The following is a 17,965-nucleotide window of genomic DNA, read 5'->3' as shown; positions in this document are numbered from 1 at the left end:
ACTGAGATTATGGAGCCTGCATTTTAACCTGCTCATTTGGTCTTTGTTTGCTCTCTGTCACTCATCAAAATAGTGCATAAAATAAAAGATAGGGTGTTTCTAGAGACAATGTAGCATTTCTAAAGGTGCAGAAAAGAAAAACAAATGAAAAGTCTTTGCATGCTTGCAGCTTTTACTGTTTGGCAGCCTAAGAAAAAAATTGAGAGGCATAAAGGAACGTTGTTCTTATGGTTGCATAACAGCATATCATGGTATTACCTTCAAGTATAAAGTAATTAACAACAAGGATTCTACTGATTGGCTTATTTGATTTACTATGTTCAAACTCCTGGGGCTGAAATTAAATTAATAGTTTAAACCCCAGGTGAAAAAGGGAGAAAATTGGGTCTCTCTGCACAGAAAAGTTGTTTTTCTTTTTTCCCTTTCACTGTCATGGTTGTTCTTTTGTTTTGTTGCCATGCCATTTTTGTGCAGTATTGTGCAGAATTAAAGGCTTTGCCATCTGCTTTGGTATTTTTTATTTTTGCTTTCTGTTTGGTGGAGATTATGATAAATCTTTTTAGAGTTATTAGTTGTAATGGGAGCAGATCTGTCTGTGCCTGCTAATTTTGCATGAAATAGAGCATGAAATAGCATTTATCTGTGAAAAAGTGCTATGATTACACAAAATAAAATGTTAAAATGTTATTAATTATGCCAATGTACAAGTATAGCTGTGCCCATGTATAGTAATGTAATAATAATGTTCACTGTAACTATGCTTCATATTCCAAGAAAGAAAAAATACGTTTAAATAGCATAATGACTATACCTTTTAATGTATTCTATAATTTTTAATATGCTACTACTGAGAGAAAATAAAATACTGAAAAAGTTTATCAGCCTTAGAGAAAACTGACATTTTTGGAATAGGGGAAAAAGAAAAAATGTCCTACATCAAATTTCTATTTTGAGTTAAGCTTCTTTTTCAGTATTACTTTTATACTAGACATCTACAGTTGTTTTCGTCAGTACTCAGCTGTGATTGTCATTGTGTGTTGACAACTATGTATAGTTGTCTATATCTGTCTAATCATCAGGTTCCAAAGATGATTGTTCTAGATATTTTCAAACTGGATTTAGTAAAATAGATAATGTTATTAAATATTAGAAATACATTGTGATGGACTATATGTCCAAATAAATCTTTTCCACCACAGTTTTCTGTCATTCTATTACAGTAAATATTAGTGTAATCATAATACTTTCATGGCATTTAAAAAATATATCAGGAAATGAAAAGTATTACTGAAATATTTTTCTTTAAAATCCTATTCACTGTATTTTCCATTAACACCATATGATAGCATCCAGTAACTTGGCAACCATCCAAAGACGGAGACCGTCTCATTGGTCGGATTTTGTTAAATAAACGACTGAAAGATGGAAGTGTGCCTAGAGACTCAGGAGCAATGCTTGGATTGAAGGTTGGTATTGAATAATTTTGGAACTAACAACTCTCTCAGTTAAACTAGCTACCTTTATAATGAAAATATTCTCATATTATATAGTGTATGTATACTGAGATCTATAATGCCTTATCATTCTGAAAATTGCAATATAGACACATTTTATATTCAATTACCAAGAGTAAATTTACAGAGTCCCTGACAGGCTCAAAAAACTTGTTTTTTTCAGAAAGATTAGACATGTTTTCACAAGTTTGCTGGGAATGTTTCCTCTGCAAGGTACTAATTGCATCCTTGCTGGGCAAGCCAAGCCCCGTCCACTTTCTTCAGTACCGAGCATTGTACCATGGTGTAACTTCTGTTCCCAAAAAGAGGGGAGAAATGTGAAAAATAAATTATCTCTTTTGAACATCTGGGGTACGTCTGGAAGTTAATGACATTTCAAACCAGAGCAGAGTCTGCCAATAGAAGAGCCTGTTTCTGGATTTTTTCCCCTCTGATTGTTTGATTTGCTACATTTTAAATACACAAGACAGAAAATTATTTAGTATTTATTTATTGTATATTATCACAAAGTAATGTGTTTTCATCTCTTCGTGATGCAGTACTCTTCAAACACATTATGAAGCTATTGGTAGCTCATATCTTGATCATTTTTTTGTGTGCCATTATTATTTGCAGTTCCAAAAATACTAGTACAAGAATAAGAATGAATTATACACAGTAAAAGAAACAAACGTATTTATTTTGAATCAACATCCTCATTGTGAGAAATCATTAAGAAGCATTACACTGACTTCACTTTGAGTACACAGATTAGGCTATAGTCATACACTGTAAATAAGGATTAAATCAGTGTAGTTATAAAATATACTAACATGTTTTGGAAATTTTTGAATTTTTTATTTAATTGACAAATAGTTGTATTTTGAAGTTGGTGGAGAAGGCAGTTGAGCATCACTTTAGGTATGTGTGTTATTGTCTTAATGTCAGAAAATGCAAGAGAAGAGACTAAGAGTGCCATGCTGAAGTATTTTTTGTTTAAACTATGTTTAAAATTCTAAAATCTTTCATTATAAAGATGAACTCTTCACTGAGATTCATTAATAGTTTAGATTCAAGAGTAACTACTTTTTAATCTCAATAGATATCTGAAAGGAGTGATTTTCAGCAGTTATTCCTGACTTGAATTTTCAAATATTTACATTATTGAAAGTAACCTAAACTGGATTTAGTATTACAAATTTTAAATCCCAATATGAAGAGTGTTAAGAAACCTTAAGATTTGAAGAGTATGCAGTTATAACCGACTCTGATATTTGAATCTCTTGTTTCTAAGATAAATAGTAAGGTCAAACTGTTGAAGTTTCCTGTAGAGAAATCTTCAGTATGAGAAGTATTTTTATCTGACTTGCCCAGCCAAAGTGCATTTGATTAATTGATAGAGACGTTTGATGCTTAGTGTGAACATCATAAGTTCTGTTACATTAATATATCTGTTTTCAGTTAAAAAGTATTGAATTAAGCAGTCTAATGACCAATACCTTACTTTTTTTTGGGTGTTAATTTATAACACAGTGAAATACCATACATATATTTGCTAAAGTTTAAAAGCTTTAGCATTCTGTATTTGCATTGTGTTTAAATTACACAAATAGCCAGAATAGGTACAAACATAATCTGTCATAGCCAAAATTCTGTAGTGTTTTTTTTAAAGTGCATCTGTCTTACCTGGGCTGCCTGAAAACCAAGAAAATAATTGAATTCTTCTTTCTGTTGCCAGAACATTTAAGTCATTTAAAGTAATTTTCATTCTATGAAAATACTTCCTCTTTGAAACAGGTAGTAGGAGGAAAGATGACTGAATCAGGTCGACTCTGCGCATTTATCACCAAAGTTAAAAAAGGAAGCTTAGCTGATACAGTGGGGCATCTTAGACCAGGTATGTATCTACTATATCTATAATATACTGCTGAGTTGCTTTTCTAAAGGTGATAACAAGTGAGCAAGTTTAATTAGATGTGAAATTATGTTAAATAGGTGTGATGAACTACTGCAGAATTCAACCTGACATTGAGTTACTAGTTTATTGACATAACTGCTTTTGTGAAATACATAAATTCTTGTGTTGTTAAAAATCATATTTTAACATTTTTATTCACATTTTTAACTCAAAATAATATTCCACTGATGTCCTGCCCAGTTGTCTTGTGGTGTACATTTTATTCAGAGCAAACCGCTATTTCAAATGTGCCAACAGAACCGGCTTGGCTAAGAAACTGCTTCTAGGCCCGCGTGCAAACCATGGATTGCTAGATTGGAGAATGTGCAAGAAATACAAACTGTTAACGTTAGAACTATCTGAACCTTAAATACTAAACTTGTAGAGGTAAAGGGATCTTCAAAACAGTAAGTTGATGAGATATGCTCTTTTAAAGAAGATCTGCATTTTCTAAAGAGCATGTTGGGGTTTCTTTTAAGCCACAGCTGCCAAAGCGAGTTGAGCTATATCTAATTCAATAGGGGTCCTACTGATGATAGTACTGAACTTTACATATTTGAAGCTGAGCTGCAGAAAACCTTTAATAGTCAGGACTTTCCTGTATGAAGGACCCCAAACTTGTTCTATAACACAGGTTTCACAATTCAGTAAAGTGACAGAAGGGCTTAAATTGTCATTGTAAGTACAGTTCACAGCAGACATCCTAAGCAGAGTGTTATTACTGAAATTATAGGTGATGAAGTATTAGAATGGAACGGAAGGCTACTACAAGGAGCCACCTTTGAGGAGGTGTATAACATCATTTTAGAATCCAAACCTGAGCCACAAGTGGAGCTTGTTGTTTCAAGACCAATAGGGTAAGTAATTTCATAAATTTTTGTATTAAATATGATAAAAATGTTACTAAATTTTACTTTTAGGGCAGAACATATCGAACAGATTCATAAACATTGCAAACAGTAAAACTGTATGCAAAATTCTGTAAACCAAAAGCATAGCTAGAATGACAGATCATGCCAGTAAGTAGAAAGAGCTGGTGTGAAATCCTGTATTCTCTGAGAAACTCCCAGGCATTGTCTGTTAATATGGTCAAAAATAGGTTGACTTCTGTGGTTGTTTAGTTGGTGATCCAGCCTATATTGGTCCTGAGACTGTGGTTATACTCTTTATTGTTGCAATTCTTGATTAATAACTTGATTTTTATTTTTCCACTCCCATTTCTATATATAAGATATAAAATTATATATTTGTATTTGGTCTATGAACTGATGATGAACTCTGTTTACTGAGAATCTGCAATGTAGAATTTTGCCCAAGATACAGTATGCTAATGGCATAATCAATATGCTTTGTAAATTCTTTAATTCACATTTTCATCATCTTCATCTATGAAATCTATTAAATTATTGCTTATTATCTAATACAGAACATATCTGAATGAATAGCTAGCACTAGTGTTTGTCTAAACTGTGTGTCACTTTTTCTTTGGTGCTTTACATTGCCCAGTTTTCTTGACTTTGAGACCTACCTCTCAATATCTAAACTTAAATTTTTCTTGCAGAGCAACAGGACATTTCTAGTTGCTTTGTTATATTAGACTGTGAATACTTCCCCTTCTTCATCTGTTCTTTTTCTTCCAAGTTCCTACAGCCTACAGTCACATCCATCCTTTTTTTACTTCTCCATTGGAAGTTCCATAGCTGATCACACCAGGGCTGTGAAGAGGGGGATGCTTATCTCTGAATTTGAAGATGCTTACAGTTGTTAAGAATTTTCTCTTTTCCCCAACAGAATTTATTATGACGTATATGACACAACTGGACAGGGTGCTAGGTCTTTCAAGATTCCTTCCAACCTGGGCTGTTCTATAGTTAATTATAATTATATTACAATAATTATAATTAATTATAATTAATAAATATATTTATCCCTTTATTTTGTATAAGATGCACACAATTATCTTACCTTCATACGAGAAAGCATGGGTAAAACAACAACTGAAAAATAAGAAGTACTAAAAAAAAATCTAGAACCTTATAATCTGAGGATGGAATTTCAGTGAGGATAATTTGTTACGGGTTCAGCTATAATAGGAGCTTAATGTGTTTGACACATCAGGAACTTAATGTGTAGGAACTTAATTTGGTTTGACAATTTTAAATGAACTTGATAATAACAGAAACTGCTTTACTTTGTCAGTGAGATGAGAAGTTGTCTCCTACATACATACTGAATCGCAGTCCCTTTGGGGTAAAGGCTGTATCATCTGTCTTATCCCTAAAAACCTTTGCATAACTTGGGAGTTGTAGGTATAATAGTAATGTTAAATGACAGACTACATTGCTAGAAGAATATTGTCTCAGAAAAGGAGGTTTCAAATTCCTTTCATACAGGCGTAAGATCTTTCATAGTTTGTCTCAAACAGAAGTTTATAGCAAAAGTTTCAAGGAACTGCTCACATCTTGAAAACATTTGATTTTTTTTTCTCTTTCTGCATTCTCTTCATTGTGTGACACCTCCTGTATTCTTTCCTGTGCTTCTATATTGTCTGTTGTTTACCTTCCTTATCATCATGTCTTCTGTTATGTTACCATGTGCTCCACTTGCTGTCACTAGAGCAGCTCATATATAATTCCTTAAAGAAAGTGATGTGGGCTCTCAAGATGCTTTCTTCAGCATTAACTGCTTGCCATGTAGTCTGAAGAACTGAGCCAGATCAGGGCTAAAAAAGGTGTTCTGTGTACTTGATTCCCAGTGTCTCTTTGCAGTAGATGTAAAAGAGAGTTTTCGCCTCCAAAACTCCAGTTACTAATCTAAATGGGTTTATAACTGAAGTCTCAGTGATGAATACTTTCTGCAAGTTGGTAAGGCTTTAGATTCTGGTTAGGTGTATGTAACTCTTTGGATTTTGATATTAAAAATATAACTTCAGAAATGTTTTTCATGAGATTTGAGCTGATGAACTGGAAATATTGTATTATCTTCTCAGTTTAGGAGATTTCTGGTCATAATCAAATGGACTACAGAAATTGATCTTATACTTGCCCAAGGAATCATAATGCAATAGGTCTGTGTTTTGCCCCAGGGAATCAAGTTTCAATGTATTTAAAATCATTAAAAGTTCAGATTTACCAAATGTCTGAAGTGATAATTATTTGGATTAGAAAAATTGATGCCCACTTGAAGGGTTTCACTTTTGCATTGAAGTGTATCCTATTACTTGTAAAGAGAGTCTCTTGATGGTCTCACAGCAATGCACTAATTCATGCCAGAAATCTTCAGACAGTTACTAGCAATTAACTTAGTTGAGAAAGAGAACGTGTTGTCATATCCTGATATTCTGGATACAAAACCAAATTCCAGTAAACATTATTGTTAGTTCTTCTTCATTTTATTATGGGCTGACTAATATGAAAACTGAAGATGGCAAGCTAAGCTGATAAAGGAAGACAAAATGCAAAGCTCCTTTAAAAAAAAAGGTCATACCATTTTGGCATGCAATTTATCCCTTTTTCTATGTTAAAATAAAAATTGATGGCCAAGTTGATAGTCTATGTGAGCTGGGTATCTCTTATACACAAGAACTTATCTATTTTCTGCTTTCTAATTCTCAGAAATAGTTATTTTAAAATGCATGTTATTTTCATAGTTACTATGGTTTTGAATTTGGAAGGAATGATGCATTGTGTTTTATTAATTATTCTATGCAATCTGCTTGCAATGGAACATATCTTAAAATGTAAAGTGGTGCCTAAAGTACTTTTGCTTCTCCCACATCTGTTTATCTCAGAGTTCCTTGTAAGAAGTACCATTCACATTACTGTGAAATACTGGGATCTGTATGCTTTAGGATAGCGTTCAAAGCTTTCAAGTTTATTATTTTGGCTATCTATAGAAAACTCATATTCAAACTGTTGAGAATGATACATGTTTTCAAGGTTTTCTTCTGAAACTGATACGACAGAAATACTTTTTTAAAATTACAGGTTAGGTTCAGGAGTGTATTTCTGAGTAAAGTAATAGATGACTATTGGGTCGCTTTATAAATTCTACAGATATCAAATATGCAAACTTAAATATTTACTTCTTCAATAGCCCTTGTAAGCTTCTGGCAAGTTTGCTTACTAACAACAGAGATGGTGATTTTTTTCTTGTCTACAGTGGGCAGTTACAGCAGTTGCATGCGTTCTGATTAACTTGAATTATTGGGTATTGTGCACTAATTCACTTGGAAAGATTCCTCAATCTGCTTAGTAAAGCCATCTTTCTAGTGAGTCTTGGAAACAGTTTGGAAACTGTATACCAAAAAGGAACTAGATAAGTTTTATTTATATATAGTACAGGCTCTTTTTTTCATTGTATGAGACAGTAGATATCACTGAAAGCATTTTAAACTTTCCCTTCTTTTTCACATACCTTTCTGGTGGGTTGACCTTGGCTGGCTGCCAGATGCCCACCCAGCCGCTCTCTCCCTCCCCCTCCTCAGCAGGGGAGAAAATAAGACAGAAAAGCTCAGGGGTCAAGATAAGGATGGGGAGATCACTCAGCAATTACCCTCCTGAGCAAAACAGACTCGACTTGGGGAAGATTAATTTAATTTATTAGGAATTAATAACAGAATAGGATAATGGGAAGTAATCCCAAAACTAAAACCACCTTCCCCCACCTCCCTTCTTCCCAGGCTCAGCTTCACTCCTTTGTTCCTGACTCTTCTACCCGCCCCCCCCCCCCCCGCTGAGCGGGGGATGGGGAATGGCGGTTGCGGTCAGTCCTCCTCCCCCTCCTTCTTCTCTGACCTTGGTGTCTGCAGGGATGCTTCTCCCATGTTTTTTTCCTCACTCTTCTCTCTCACAGCTGCTGCACAGCTTTTTTTTTATCCTTTCTTAAATATGTTGTCACAGAGGCGCCACCACCTTGGCCGATGGGCTCAGCTGTGCCCTGCGGTGGGTCCATTGGAGCTGGCTGGAGCCGGCTGGCACCGGCTGTGTCCGGCACGGGGCAGCCCCGGCCTCTCCTCACGGAGGCCGCCCCTGCAGCCCCCGCTGCCAGCGCCTGGGCACCGACACCCAACGCAGCCTTGAAGGAACCAACTGCACTGAAACGCACATCATGATTTTAAATATTGTTCTTGCTGTGACTCAGTGCTGAAGCTCTTCATCTTGCTTGGTTTTGCTCCAATACCTCCAAAATGATTTATTAGCATATTGATAGTTTTTATTAGCATACAGTAATGTTTGCCCCCATAGGAAGAATATGTTCCTTTAGGGGGGCGGGTGGGCGTAATGAGTTACTTAGTCATTGCGTCTGAGTGCTTTAAAATTACATAGCTGTAGACACAATTTAATACAGGTGATGCACCATCGCATGTATATGCAAGTATACAATTTTGCCAAATGAAATTGCTCATCTTATTTAGTCACGGAAAAGGTAAGATAGTCCAAATTTGGGGTTCAAGGACAGTAAAGGACATATTGGGATAGACATTATTGGCAGTCTAGTATGTTTGAGTGAGGGTCCAATAAATTTAATTAATGTATAATGTCATAATAAAGTCTGCTACTCACAGTTTTAGTCTAGCATTAACTCTCAGATTGTTCTCTTTTTGTATTGACTGAATTATTTTATTTGTGACTGTGCAGCCTCTCTCCTGCGTTCACCAAACCACTTCTTCGGTAGGCTTTAATTTGTCACTGAAATTATTTATATTGGTTAAAAGATAAATCTTCCCTGTGGCTGAAGACAGCCAGTAGATCATACACCTTTCCTGAGGTATGGTGGTTTGAGAAGTGTTGTAGCATAACTGAAATTTGAATATGCTTGTTAGATAAAGGATCAGCCTGTCTTACTTTTCCTGATTTCAGGGACATTCCCAGAATACCTGACAGCACACATGCACAGCTGGAGTCCAGTAAGTTTCAATTGTGGGGTAGGAAAATCTTCTCTCTCTTTTATGTAAGCACAAATAGATTGAAAAATGTCATCTACAGTCAGTATAGCTCTCGTCTCTTTGTCTGTATTTGTCTCAATATGTCATCTTACTGTATTATCTATCTACCTTTGTTTAATAATAAACTGTCAGAAGTCAGGATATTTTGATTTAGGCTTGACATTTGGTTATAAGCTTGGGCTATTTTGATGGAAAAGAAAAGCATAATTCTGACTAATATACAACATTAATAGTAATTTTTAATTTCCTGGTTTGTTATTTTGCATTTCAATTGAACCTAATAAACTAAAAATGGGGATGAAATGTTCTTTATTTACAACCTGAGAGATAGCTACTTTGAAATTAGTATACTTCTACTTTATTAGAGCCATTCAGTACTCTTTAAATCGGCGACACCAGTATTTCATGTGGGGAAAAATAGCTTGTTCTTTGGCTTAGATCTGATAAGATGGATTTCAGCCTGGAGTTATTTTTTATCATTGTTTCAGAAATCTTTTATAATAAAAGCCATGAATAAATGCAGTGGCATAAACTTGATTATAATAATATGAAAAACTCCTCCAATAACTTTTCACTGATCAGCCAAGTCTTAAAATAAAATCCATTTTGTTTTGTGAGATGTGCTATGTCTTTTGTATTTATAAAAATACCTTACTTTTATTCTATGTTTTATATGTCAAAACTTGTCCTGTGACAGTTTGCAGACCTTGTAGATTTGAAATAAAATGCACAAAACACATTGCATACATCTTGATGTTTTTATAAAAATCTAATTAAAAATTAGTCTCATTGTACAAGATAATAAGTGCCCTTCAGAAGACTGAATTCCTTTGACCACAGTAAAGTGGTCAAAGGAAAAAATAACTTTACTATTTAGGAATTTTGGGCCTTCAACTTACTGACATAATTACAGTCAGAATTATCTGAATAAACTGTTTTTCATTCTATATGCTTCAGATGACATTTGGCAGCTATAATAAACTTGGAAAGCTTTTGATTGCGTCTGAGCACCAAAAGATTGAGTTTCATTATTTGGTAATTTTAAATATATAAAAAAGTGATACTTACCACAACTTTATTGTATGTTTGGTTATATTCTATAATTTTTCTTTAAAGAACATTGTGAAAAATGCATAAGTGCTGCTATTTATAAAATATTTTTATTTATAATTACAGGTTCTAGTTCATTTGAATCTCAAAAAATGGACCGACCTTCTATTTCAGTGACTTCTCCTATGAGTCCTGGCATGTTAAGGGATGTTCCACAGTTCTTGTCTGGACAACTTTCAGTATGTAAACATTTCATTAATATTAAAGTTGTGCTTTTTGCAGCATGTACAACTCACTGCAGAGTGCAAGCTACCTCTGACACAAATTTTTTGTTAAACTAACTACGTTTTTTGGTTAATGCTATATATATCAGTTTAAGCAGAGCCATAGTTTCATAAGGACATTCGTTTTTATTAGCTTTTAGAAATTTTATATATGTTGAATTAGAGGTATATATACATGTATATTTATCTAGTAAGCTAGACTGGTAGAGTCAAATTTTCAGAAAGGCCTAATCTAGGCCTCCGGTTATGTTTGTGCTGTTGAACGTATACACTTTTTCAGCTGTAACACTTACATGAACAGTTGGTAGCTTTTATTACCTATGTGTTTAAACATTAATATTGCTTATTTCTTATGCACTAGCTTTCATATATACCTTTCCCCAGATATCCCTTTGATTGTTTACTAATGTATTCTTTGTACTAGTGTTATTCACTTTTGTTCTTCACTCTCATTGAGAACAAAGTTCATTACATGAATGTTTTCTTTAAAAGGGTAATTTTTTGTACTAAACCAAAGAACTTGGGTTTTGTATGCCTTTCTGTGTCATTTACAACTCCAAAGTGTGATTTTTCAAAAGTGCTCAGTTATGGCCTGGTACACGTTGAATAGGAGAGGAAAATGGAATAGAAGCAGTGCAAAACTGGTGTTAAACAAGTTTAAAAATGTCACATTCGTATTTCTTCCAAGTTGTATACGTTAAGATAATGAGTGTGCCATAAAAATATGCATAAAATCTAAGGAGACTGTTTATAGGTCTCACAGAAATGGTTTATGGTATTGATAGAGGAGAGGAAGAAATATTTTTCTGTCTGTTCAGCAGCCATGTTGGCTCCATTTTGCAATGCATGAGACATTATTTGTTTTGCTCATCAGACCAGCCATCTACAATATATAATTTTTAATTTTCTATAACTGTCATACATAACTACTTTGAAAGACTCAATCCTTTGGATAAATGGAAAACTGCAAATCTTGACTGCAGAGTGCAGAATGCTTTGCACAAAATACAATGACAAGGGAACATGAACATGAACTGTCAAAATACACAGACCGAGGTTTCTAAATACCAATTTAGTTTTACAAGAGAGCAAAAATTGTTGACAGTGGAAAAAAGGGGGAAAGAAATCTCTTTTGGCTAAATTTCATAAAAGATTAGGCTGTCAAAAAGTTTTGGTTCCTAGCTCCCAGCATGAAATTCAAGATCAAGTTAGCTGCTCAGACATCCAATGCACAGACACTGCGGAATGATGATCCAAATAGGAACCGCACAGAACTGACATCTAAGGAATCCAACCAATGCTAGGAAGCATTTAAAGATCTTTCCTGTGTTTGTCCTCTTTGTACTCCCTTATGTACTGTTTGCAATTATATATAATGCTCCCTACTGCACAATATCCTTGTCTCCCTCTGAGAGCAGCTGACATCCGAGAACACACAGCTTCAGTTGACTGACAGTGGTCAGAAATGCTCAGTAACTCTCTAAATTAAAGCCCCACTATCTCAATGTAGACACCTAACATTACTAGACAGTTTGAAAATTTGGACACTTATCTTAACTCACCAGCTAAAGAAAAGTTGGAAATAGCTGTATTTCATGTTAATGGCACAACCCAGCTCTTGCTGCTGTTGGCTCAAGGCTTTGGGAGGCTAGTACTAAACCTTTTGCTTTGTGAGGAAGGGTGGCTGTTACAATGTCTGAAGATGGTGTGGATAGATAGCAATGGGGCACCTAACTGGGCACATTGAAATGTGTAGACTAAAATACATTTTTAGGAAAAGATTAAGTGAATTGAAGTATTCTACAGGAACAGGTTTTTCAAAACAGTAGATATCTGTAGTTTCTTTCTTATCTGATATTTTAAGTTAGTTTGGAATAAATAATGATTTTTTTGACTTTTCGAATTTGGAGGTTTATGTGTCTTGAAGGTAGAGCAATGAATAGTTTTTCCCTCACTTTTTTTTTTTTTTTTTTTGGTTTATCATTTTATAACTTTAAAAAGTTTTGAAACTCTGAAAGAGTTAGTGAAAGAAACAACTCTTTGTAGAGTTGGAGATGTTTTGAAAAATTAGAATGAACTATGAGATTTTCTAATTTTGGACCTTTAGCAAAGGTGAAGGAATAGGGAAAAACTGAATTTTAAAAATATCCTCAAGTTCCAAAAAAATTTTAATTTGAACACTACAAAATGGACGAGCTTCAGTATTTTGGGTTTTTTTTGTATTTTTAGTCAGCTCTTTTCTGACAGATCAGTTGATGGAACACTCATTCATTCCAAATAGCTGAGTAAGATGGAAATGGAAGGAAATACTAAATTCTAAATGTAATTGGGAATGTGCTCTTTATGGTGAGTGCCTAGGCAGGAGAATAACTGCAGAGCCCTGGCAGTAGATGAGGAGAGGATGCTGTTCTTTGTGGAAGTGGAGGGCCAGTTGACATTCTGGGCGATGGTAGCTGAATTCAGACGGGTGTGCTGAATCTGAGGGAAAGGATGTTAGGCAAGATTTTAGAAGTGGTTTCTGTATTTTCTGTACTTTTGGACAATACCACATAGTCCTGACGGGCTGTTGTTAGGGCAGCTGTTGTTAATAGGCTGTGAAATACAAGAGTTGTGGGCAGAAGTGGTGATAACCTACAGTTCAGATGGAGGTCTGAAGTATTTGAATAATTACTAGTATATAATCATCCTTATTCAGACAGTGCTACAGATCCTTCAAGGGTTTTTGTATTAATAGTGTTTTGGAATGTATTTCTTTATGTTCAGTACGGTTTTAGCCAGTTTAGCTGCAGTGATGCCTGTCTGTTATTCAGGGATGTCTTTCTCTGTCTGTTCAGTCTTCCATATATTCCTCTGTATTGGCATTGGTCTGTGTACCTCTTTTTTTTCTCCTGAGGTTACAGTGACACTCCAGAGCTGGATAATAGGATTTCCCATGAAGCAAACCAGATGACATAGCTAGGAAATCTTTCCATTAATAATTATTCTGCCCAAATACATATTTAATTGAACAAATTATGTGCAGCTACAGTAAACTATTGTGTGTTATAATTTACTAAGGTATAGAAATAATTTATCTGTATTCTGTGCAGTTTATTTTATGGCATTTTTGATCCACATTGTTCTTTCAGGGGAGTATCTGACTGTTATTGCAATTATTGTTTTATTATTATTTGCTTTGTCTGGTTCCTGTTTCTGTGGTTTTTCACTGATTTGGTTTTCCTTTAATATAACTTTGAAAAAGTCAGCATTCTTTGTGTGTTGGTGCTTTTTGCTTCATTGCTGCATTCTGGCTACTTTTTCAATACTGCATGAAAAGTATAACTTGGAATGCTTTTGCAATAGTTAGGTTTAGAGACTGATAACATGACTAGAAGACCGTGTAAATGGATACAGCTATAAAATGACAGTATTTCATTTTTGTACTGGTGGAAATTCTAAGAGAAAAGGGATGTTAATTTATAAAATTAATCTATTTCCTTGTACAGCTGAACCACTCCTATAGATTTTCCACACATATTCAGTTTATAAAGCAATAAAAATACAGGTATATCAATCATAGTTGTAATATCTGTAGCATATTAGAAAGTGGACATTGTACATTGTGAAGGACATAGTATGTCATCATATTGGGGGGTTGAGGTCAAGTATGAGACACGCTTCCCTTCCCCCTTTCCCCTTTTCCTTTTCCCCTTTCTTTTCTCCCCTTTCTACCTCTATCCAAGTAAATTGCTGTTGGTCTAACATCAAAACCTGGAAAGTTCTAGGTAGTGCACACAATGTGCTTATTGCCCTCCGTTTTCCAAGGCAGAATATGGCAGGTGGGGGTACTTGGTGCATGGTGGGAGATAGTCTGTCCCTTTTAGGATTGTGATATTCTGGAATATCTGTATTTTTCTTGTGCTATGGGACAGAAGCAAGCTGAAGATCTACTTTTATTGTACGTGAGTAGGTCACATTCTGGCACCCGTGCATTGGGCTGTGCAGTACTGCCTGTGCAGGGTGGGGGCAGTGTGCAGCTGCTGCACCTCGCAGAGCACAGGGGCGCATCAGACAAAACCCGTGATCCAGACTGTCAGATTTTCCGATGTATCCCCTTGCTTTGGTGTGAGAACAGATTACTTCACACATTTCACAGAACAGATTTCTCCAGCATCTGTGCATGCCAAGTAAGCAAGGATGGTGGCAGAACCATCATCACACTGCCTATCTCCATACTTTGGGTACATTTCTTATGGAAGTGAATATTTAGTAGTAGCTTCTTTCTATCACTTCGAAATAGATCCATAATCTCAGGAAAACCAAGCAGGGAGGTAAAGGAGATTCAGGTTTGTCAGATTACCGTGGTGGTTGTGACCTGCTCTCATGCTCCTGTTCCCCCACTCACTGGCCGTCCGAGGTATCAACATGTGCTCCTGTTCCTGCCCATTCCCCATACTCGGTACCCTTTCTGTGCCGCTCCATTAGCCGTTGCCCTAAGCTGAAGATGGAGAGTGGTTGGTTGGAGTTTGTAGCTAGTCCAGGAACCTAGGAGTGTTGCCTGTACTGATGTAGTCTTGATGTAGCCACAGGAAGCCACAAGGCTGTATGTGGTCTGAAGTGTTACATCACAAAAATAAGAGTTATAAATGCATCTATGTGTGCAGTGCAACTACTAAGTTTGCTAAATGCTCTAGATCCCATTTCACGCAGGGGTTTTCTGTATATACCATATGTCATTTCTGTCATGATTGCTAGAGAATTGTAATACATCGATTGTACTTTCCCCCACGTAATGCTAATACCAGATAGCGCTAACTTTCTTTTAATTGTTTTTAAAGTATTTAGGAGGGCTTTTTATAGAAATACCTCTTCAAGTTGCAGAAAAGAGAAAACCTTTTACTTTACTTGCTTTATTCTAGAAAGCAACCAAAGGTGTCAGCGCGTGAACTGTACTTGTTTCTGTCTCCAAATATGCATCTACAATCTTCCTGAAAGAGATGATCAAGCTGAACTTATGTTTCCTGCCCCACTTTTAAATCACACTTTGCTGACCTGCTCCTTTTCTTAATGCTATTTCTAAATCTCTTGTAAATGTTATCTGTAGACCTGTAAAGCGAAATCCTTGCTCCTGGGGAATCAGTGGCAAAACTCCTGCTGACTTCCCTAAGGCCAGAATTTCCATCACAGGGTTTTGACAGGATTTGGTAACAGATTTGCAGATTTGATTTATGCATTGCATTAAAATACCTTGTGTTAGATAAATATGTCATTGGTGTAAAGCTGTGTTTAAAGTAATAGTTGTGTGTCTTTGTTTTTACTTTTGGTCTTTTAGTTTCCAGCGTGTTGTCCTTTTTGGTTTTGTTTTATTGCTTTTTCTTTAATTTTGCTTACCAGAGCCAAAGCCTTAGTAGAAGAACAACGCCTTTTGTTCCTAGGGTTCAGGTAAAGACTTCGTCTGCCTGACAGAAACTAAAGTTGTGGTTTTTTCTTTTGTTTGTTATGGAAAATGCATAGTAGGAAAACGTTACATTATAGTCCGTTTTCCCATATTTTTAGTGTGTTTCTTTAAACCATATTAACAAGTTTCATGTCATCTTGTGAGCAGCTTGTAAAATTCTGCATGGAGGTTAAAATATTAAATTAAAATTTAAAGAGACAACTAGTGTTTGTTTGCTGTTTACCCAATATTAAACTCATACAGGTTTCAATAGTGATGATGGCTATGCATCCCACATACAAAATGTGTGTACTGTTCAAGCAATAAATAATTTTGTGCTTGAAGTCATTATATAAAGATGAATGTCTCTTTAAATCCTTCATTACCATTACTTAACGCATCCTTTTTTGCATTTTCCAAGTAATAGTAATGCCTTGAGTGGAAGGCAGGCAAAAAATTTGTACCTTGTTTAAAGAAACAAATTTCTTGTGTATGAAACTTGGTTCTTGCATTTTAAAAGTACGTCAAAATAAACAAAACTCTATTTAAATAAAAATGAATTCTCTCATTATGTTACTGAATTTATTTAGCTTTGGTATTCTTTCTAGGTACAAGTTGTTTGCCTTTTTTCATTAGGAAACTCCTAAGGTATTGTAGATTAACACAAAAGTAGGTTTTACTAATACGTTACAATGCTTATCTTGCTTTGCTGCATGTTTTTCAGTTTTTTGTAAATAGAATATTATCTGGTTTTCTTATGAAATACCTTTATGGAGATGTTAATCTTTTGTGTGGGAGCTGTATAAATGTTTCTCTTGTTTGATCAATTGTTCAAGGAAAAATGTAAAGGATGATCTAAATGATCAGAATGAGATGACTAAATTTCATATTGAAATGGAAAAAAGATCATAAAAATATATATCTATATAATTCTAAATAAGACTGTAGCAAATAGTTTGGTTATGGCTCATATTTGATAAAGTACAATTTTTTTCACAATATATTATTTCCCAAAAGTAATCCTTAAAACTGCTTAAATGTAAATTCAAAATAAAAAAATCTAAGAAAAAAATTGAGATTAAAAAAGTAATGTCTTGATAGTATTGGCTTAGGTTAACATATTATTATGTGTTCCTGACATAAACTGGCTTTGTATTAAAAATTTTAAGCATCTTTAGCACAATTAAGAAAGTTGGCTTCTGCTCATGGTAATGAAATCAAAGAGGGGTACAAATTCAATCACAAGCTTTTAAGTAGTTCATAAAGGTAAATATTGTATATGACATAAGCAGTCTTTTAATATTTATTTTCTTTTTAGATATGTGCAAAATAAATTAAGAAATGATATGAGAATTGATTGTTCAATTTAAAAAGGAAACATCTGCCTGAAACCTGCATGTTTCATGAAATACTGTAATGTAGAAGTAACACGCAGTGGTTCCTTATTTTAATCACATTATATAAAATAAAGAAAAAGACATAAAAATTGCTAGTTCTACATAGAATAATATCCTCTAATGAAAATAAATTATTTTGACCAAATGATTATGGTAGTCATTTAAGAAAATAAAACAATAAAAAAATGCTTAATAGTGAATATCCAGCAAGAGGTGAAAGTGTATGAGGCTTACTGTCTCACCTCTGGTTGGATTATTTTTGATATTGTAGATAAGAATTATCTTTAGTCTTTAGCCCCAGTTTTGTTTCTGCACAATGTGCAGTCAGTGTGGACCTCTCTTAACAGTTTTTTGCAGAGCTCAGTAACAGTCAAAGCTAAACACAATGTTTGTGACAAGAATTCCTGAAGAACTCAAACTT

At 34.7% G+C, this 17,965-nt stretch overlaps 1 protein-coding gene across 29 annotated transcripts in view; it reads left to right on the top strand.

Annotated features, from left to right (window-relative positions):
• Positions 1-17,965, top strand: part of RIMS2 (regulating synaptic membrane exocytosis 2) — a gene marked incomplete at both ends in the record, with an annotated part of 502,005 nt that overhangs the window by 267,427 nt on the left and 216,613 nt on the right. For 19 of the 29 annotated variants that reach the window (XM_082312737.1, XM_082312730.1, XM_082312739.1 and 16 more), the window contains 5 exons: positions 1,347-1,470; positions 3,295-3,390; positions 4,184-4,307; positions 9,312-9,358; positions 10,574-10,686. In XM_082312737.1, coding sequence (XP_082168863.1) covers positions 1,347-1,470; positions 3,295-3,390; positions 4,184-4,307; positions 9,312-9,358; positions 10,574-10,686 — 504 coding nt within the window. Of the gene's footprint in view, positions 1-1,346; positions 1,471-3,294; positions 3,391-4,183; positions 4,308-9,311; positions 9,359-10,573; positions 10,687-16,104; positions 16,153-17,965 lie in introns of all 29 variants that reach the window. The other 10 variants (XM_082312752.1, XM_082312733.1, XM_082312755.1 and 7 more) reach the window with 1 other exon arrangement.

Source organism: Platalea leucorodia, assembly GCF_965183815.1.
Source record: "Platalea leucorodia genome assembly, chromosome: 1".
Classification (NCBI taxonomy): Eukaryota; Metazoa; Chordata; class Aves; order Pelecaniformes; family Threskiornithidae; genus Platalea; species Platalea leucorodia.
This window is presented reverse-complemented; position numbering and strand designations above follow the sequence as displayed.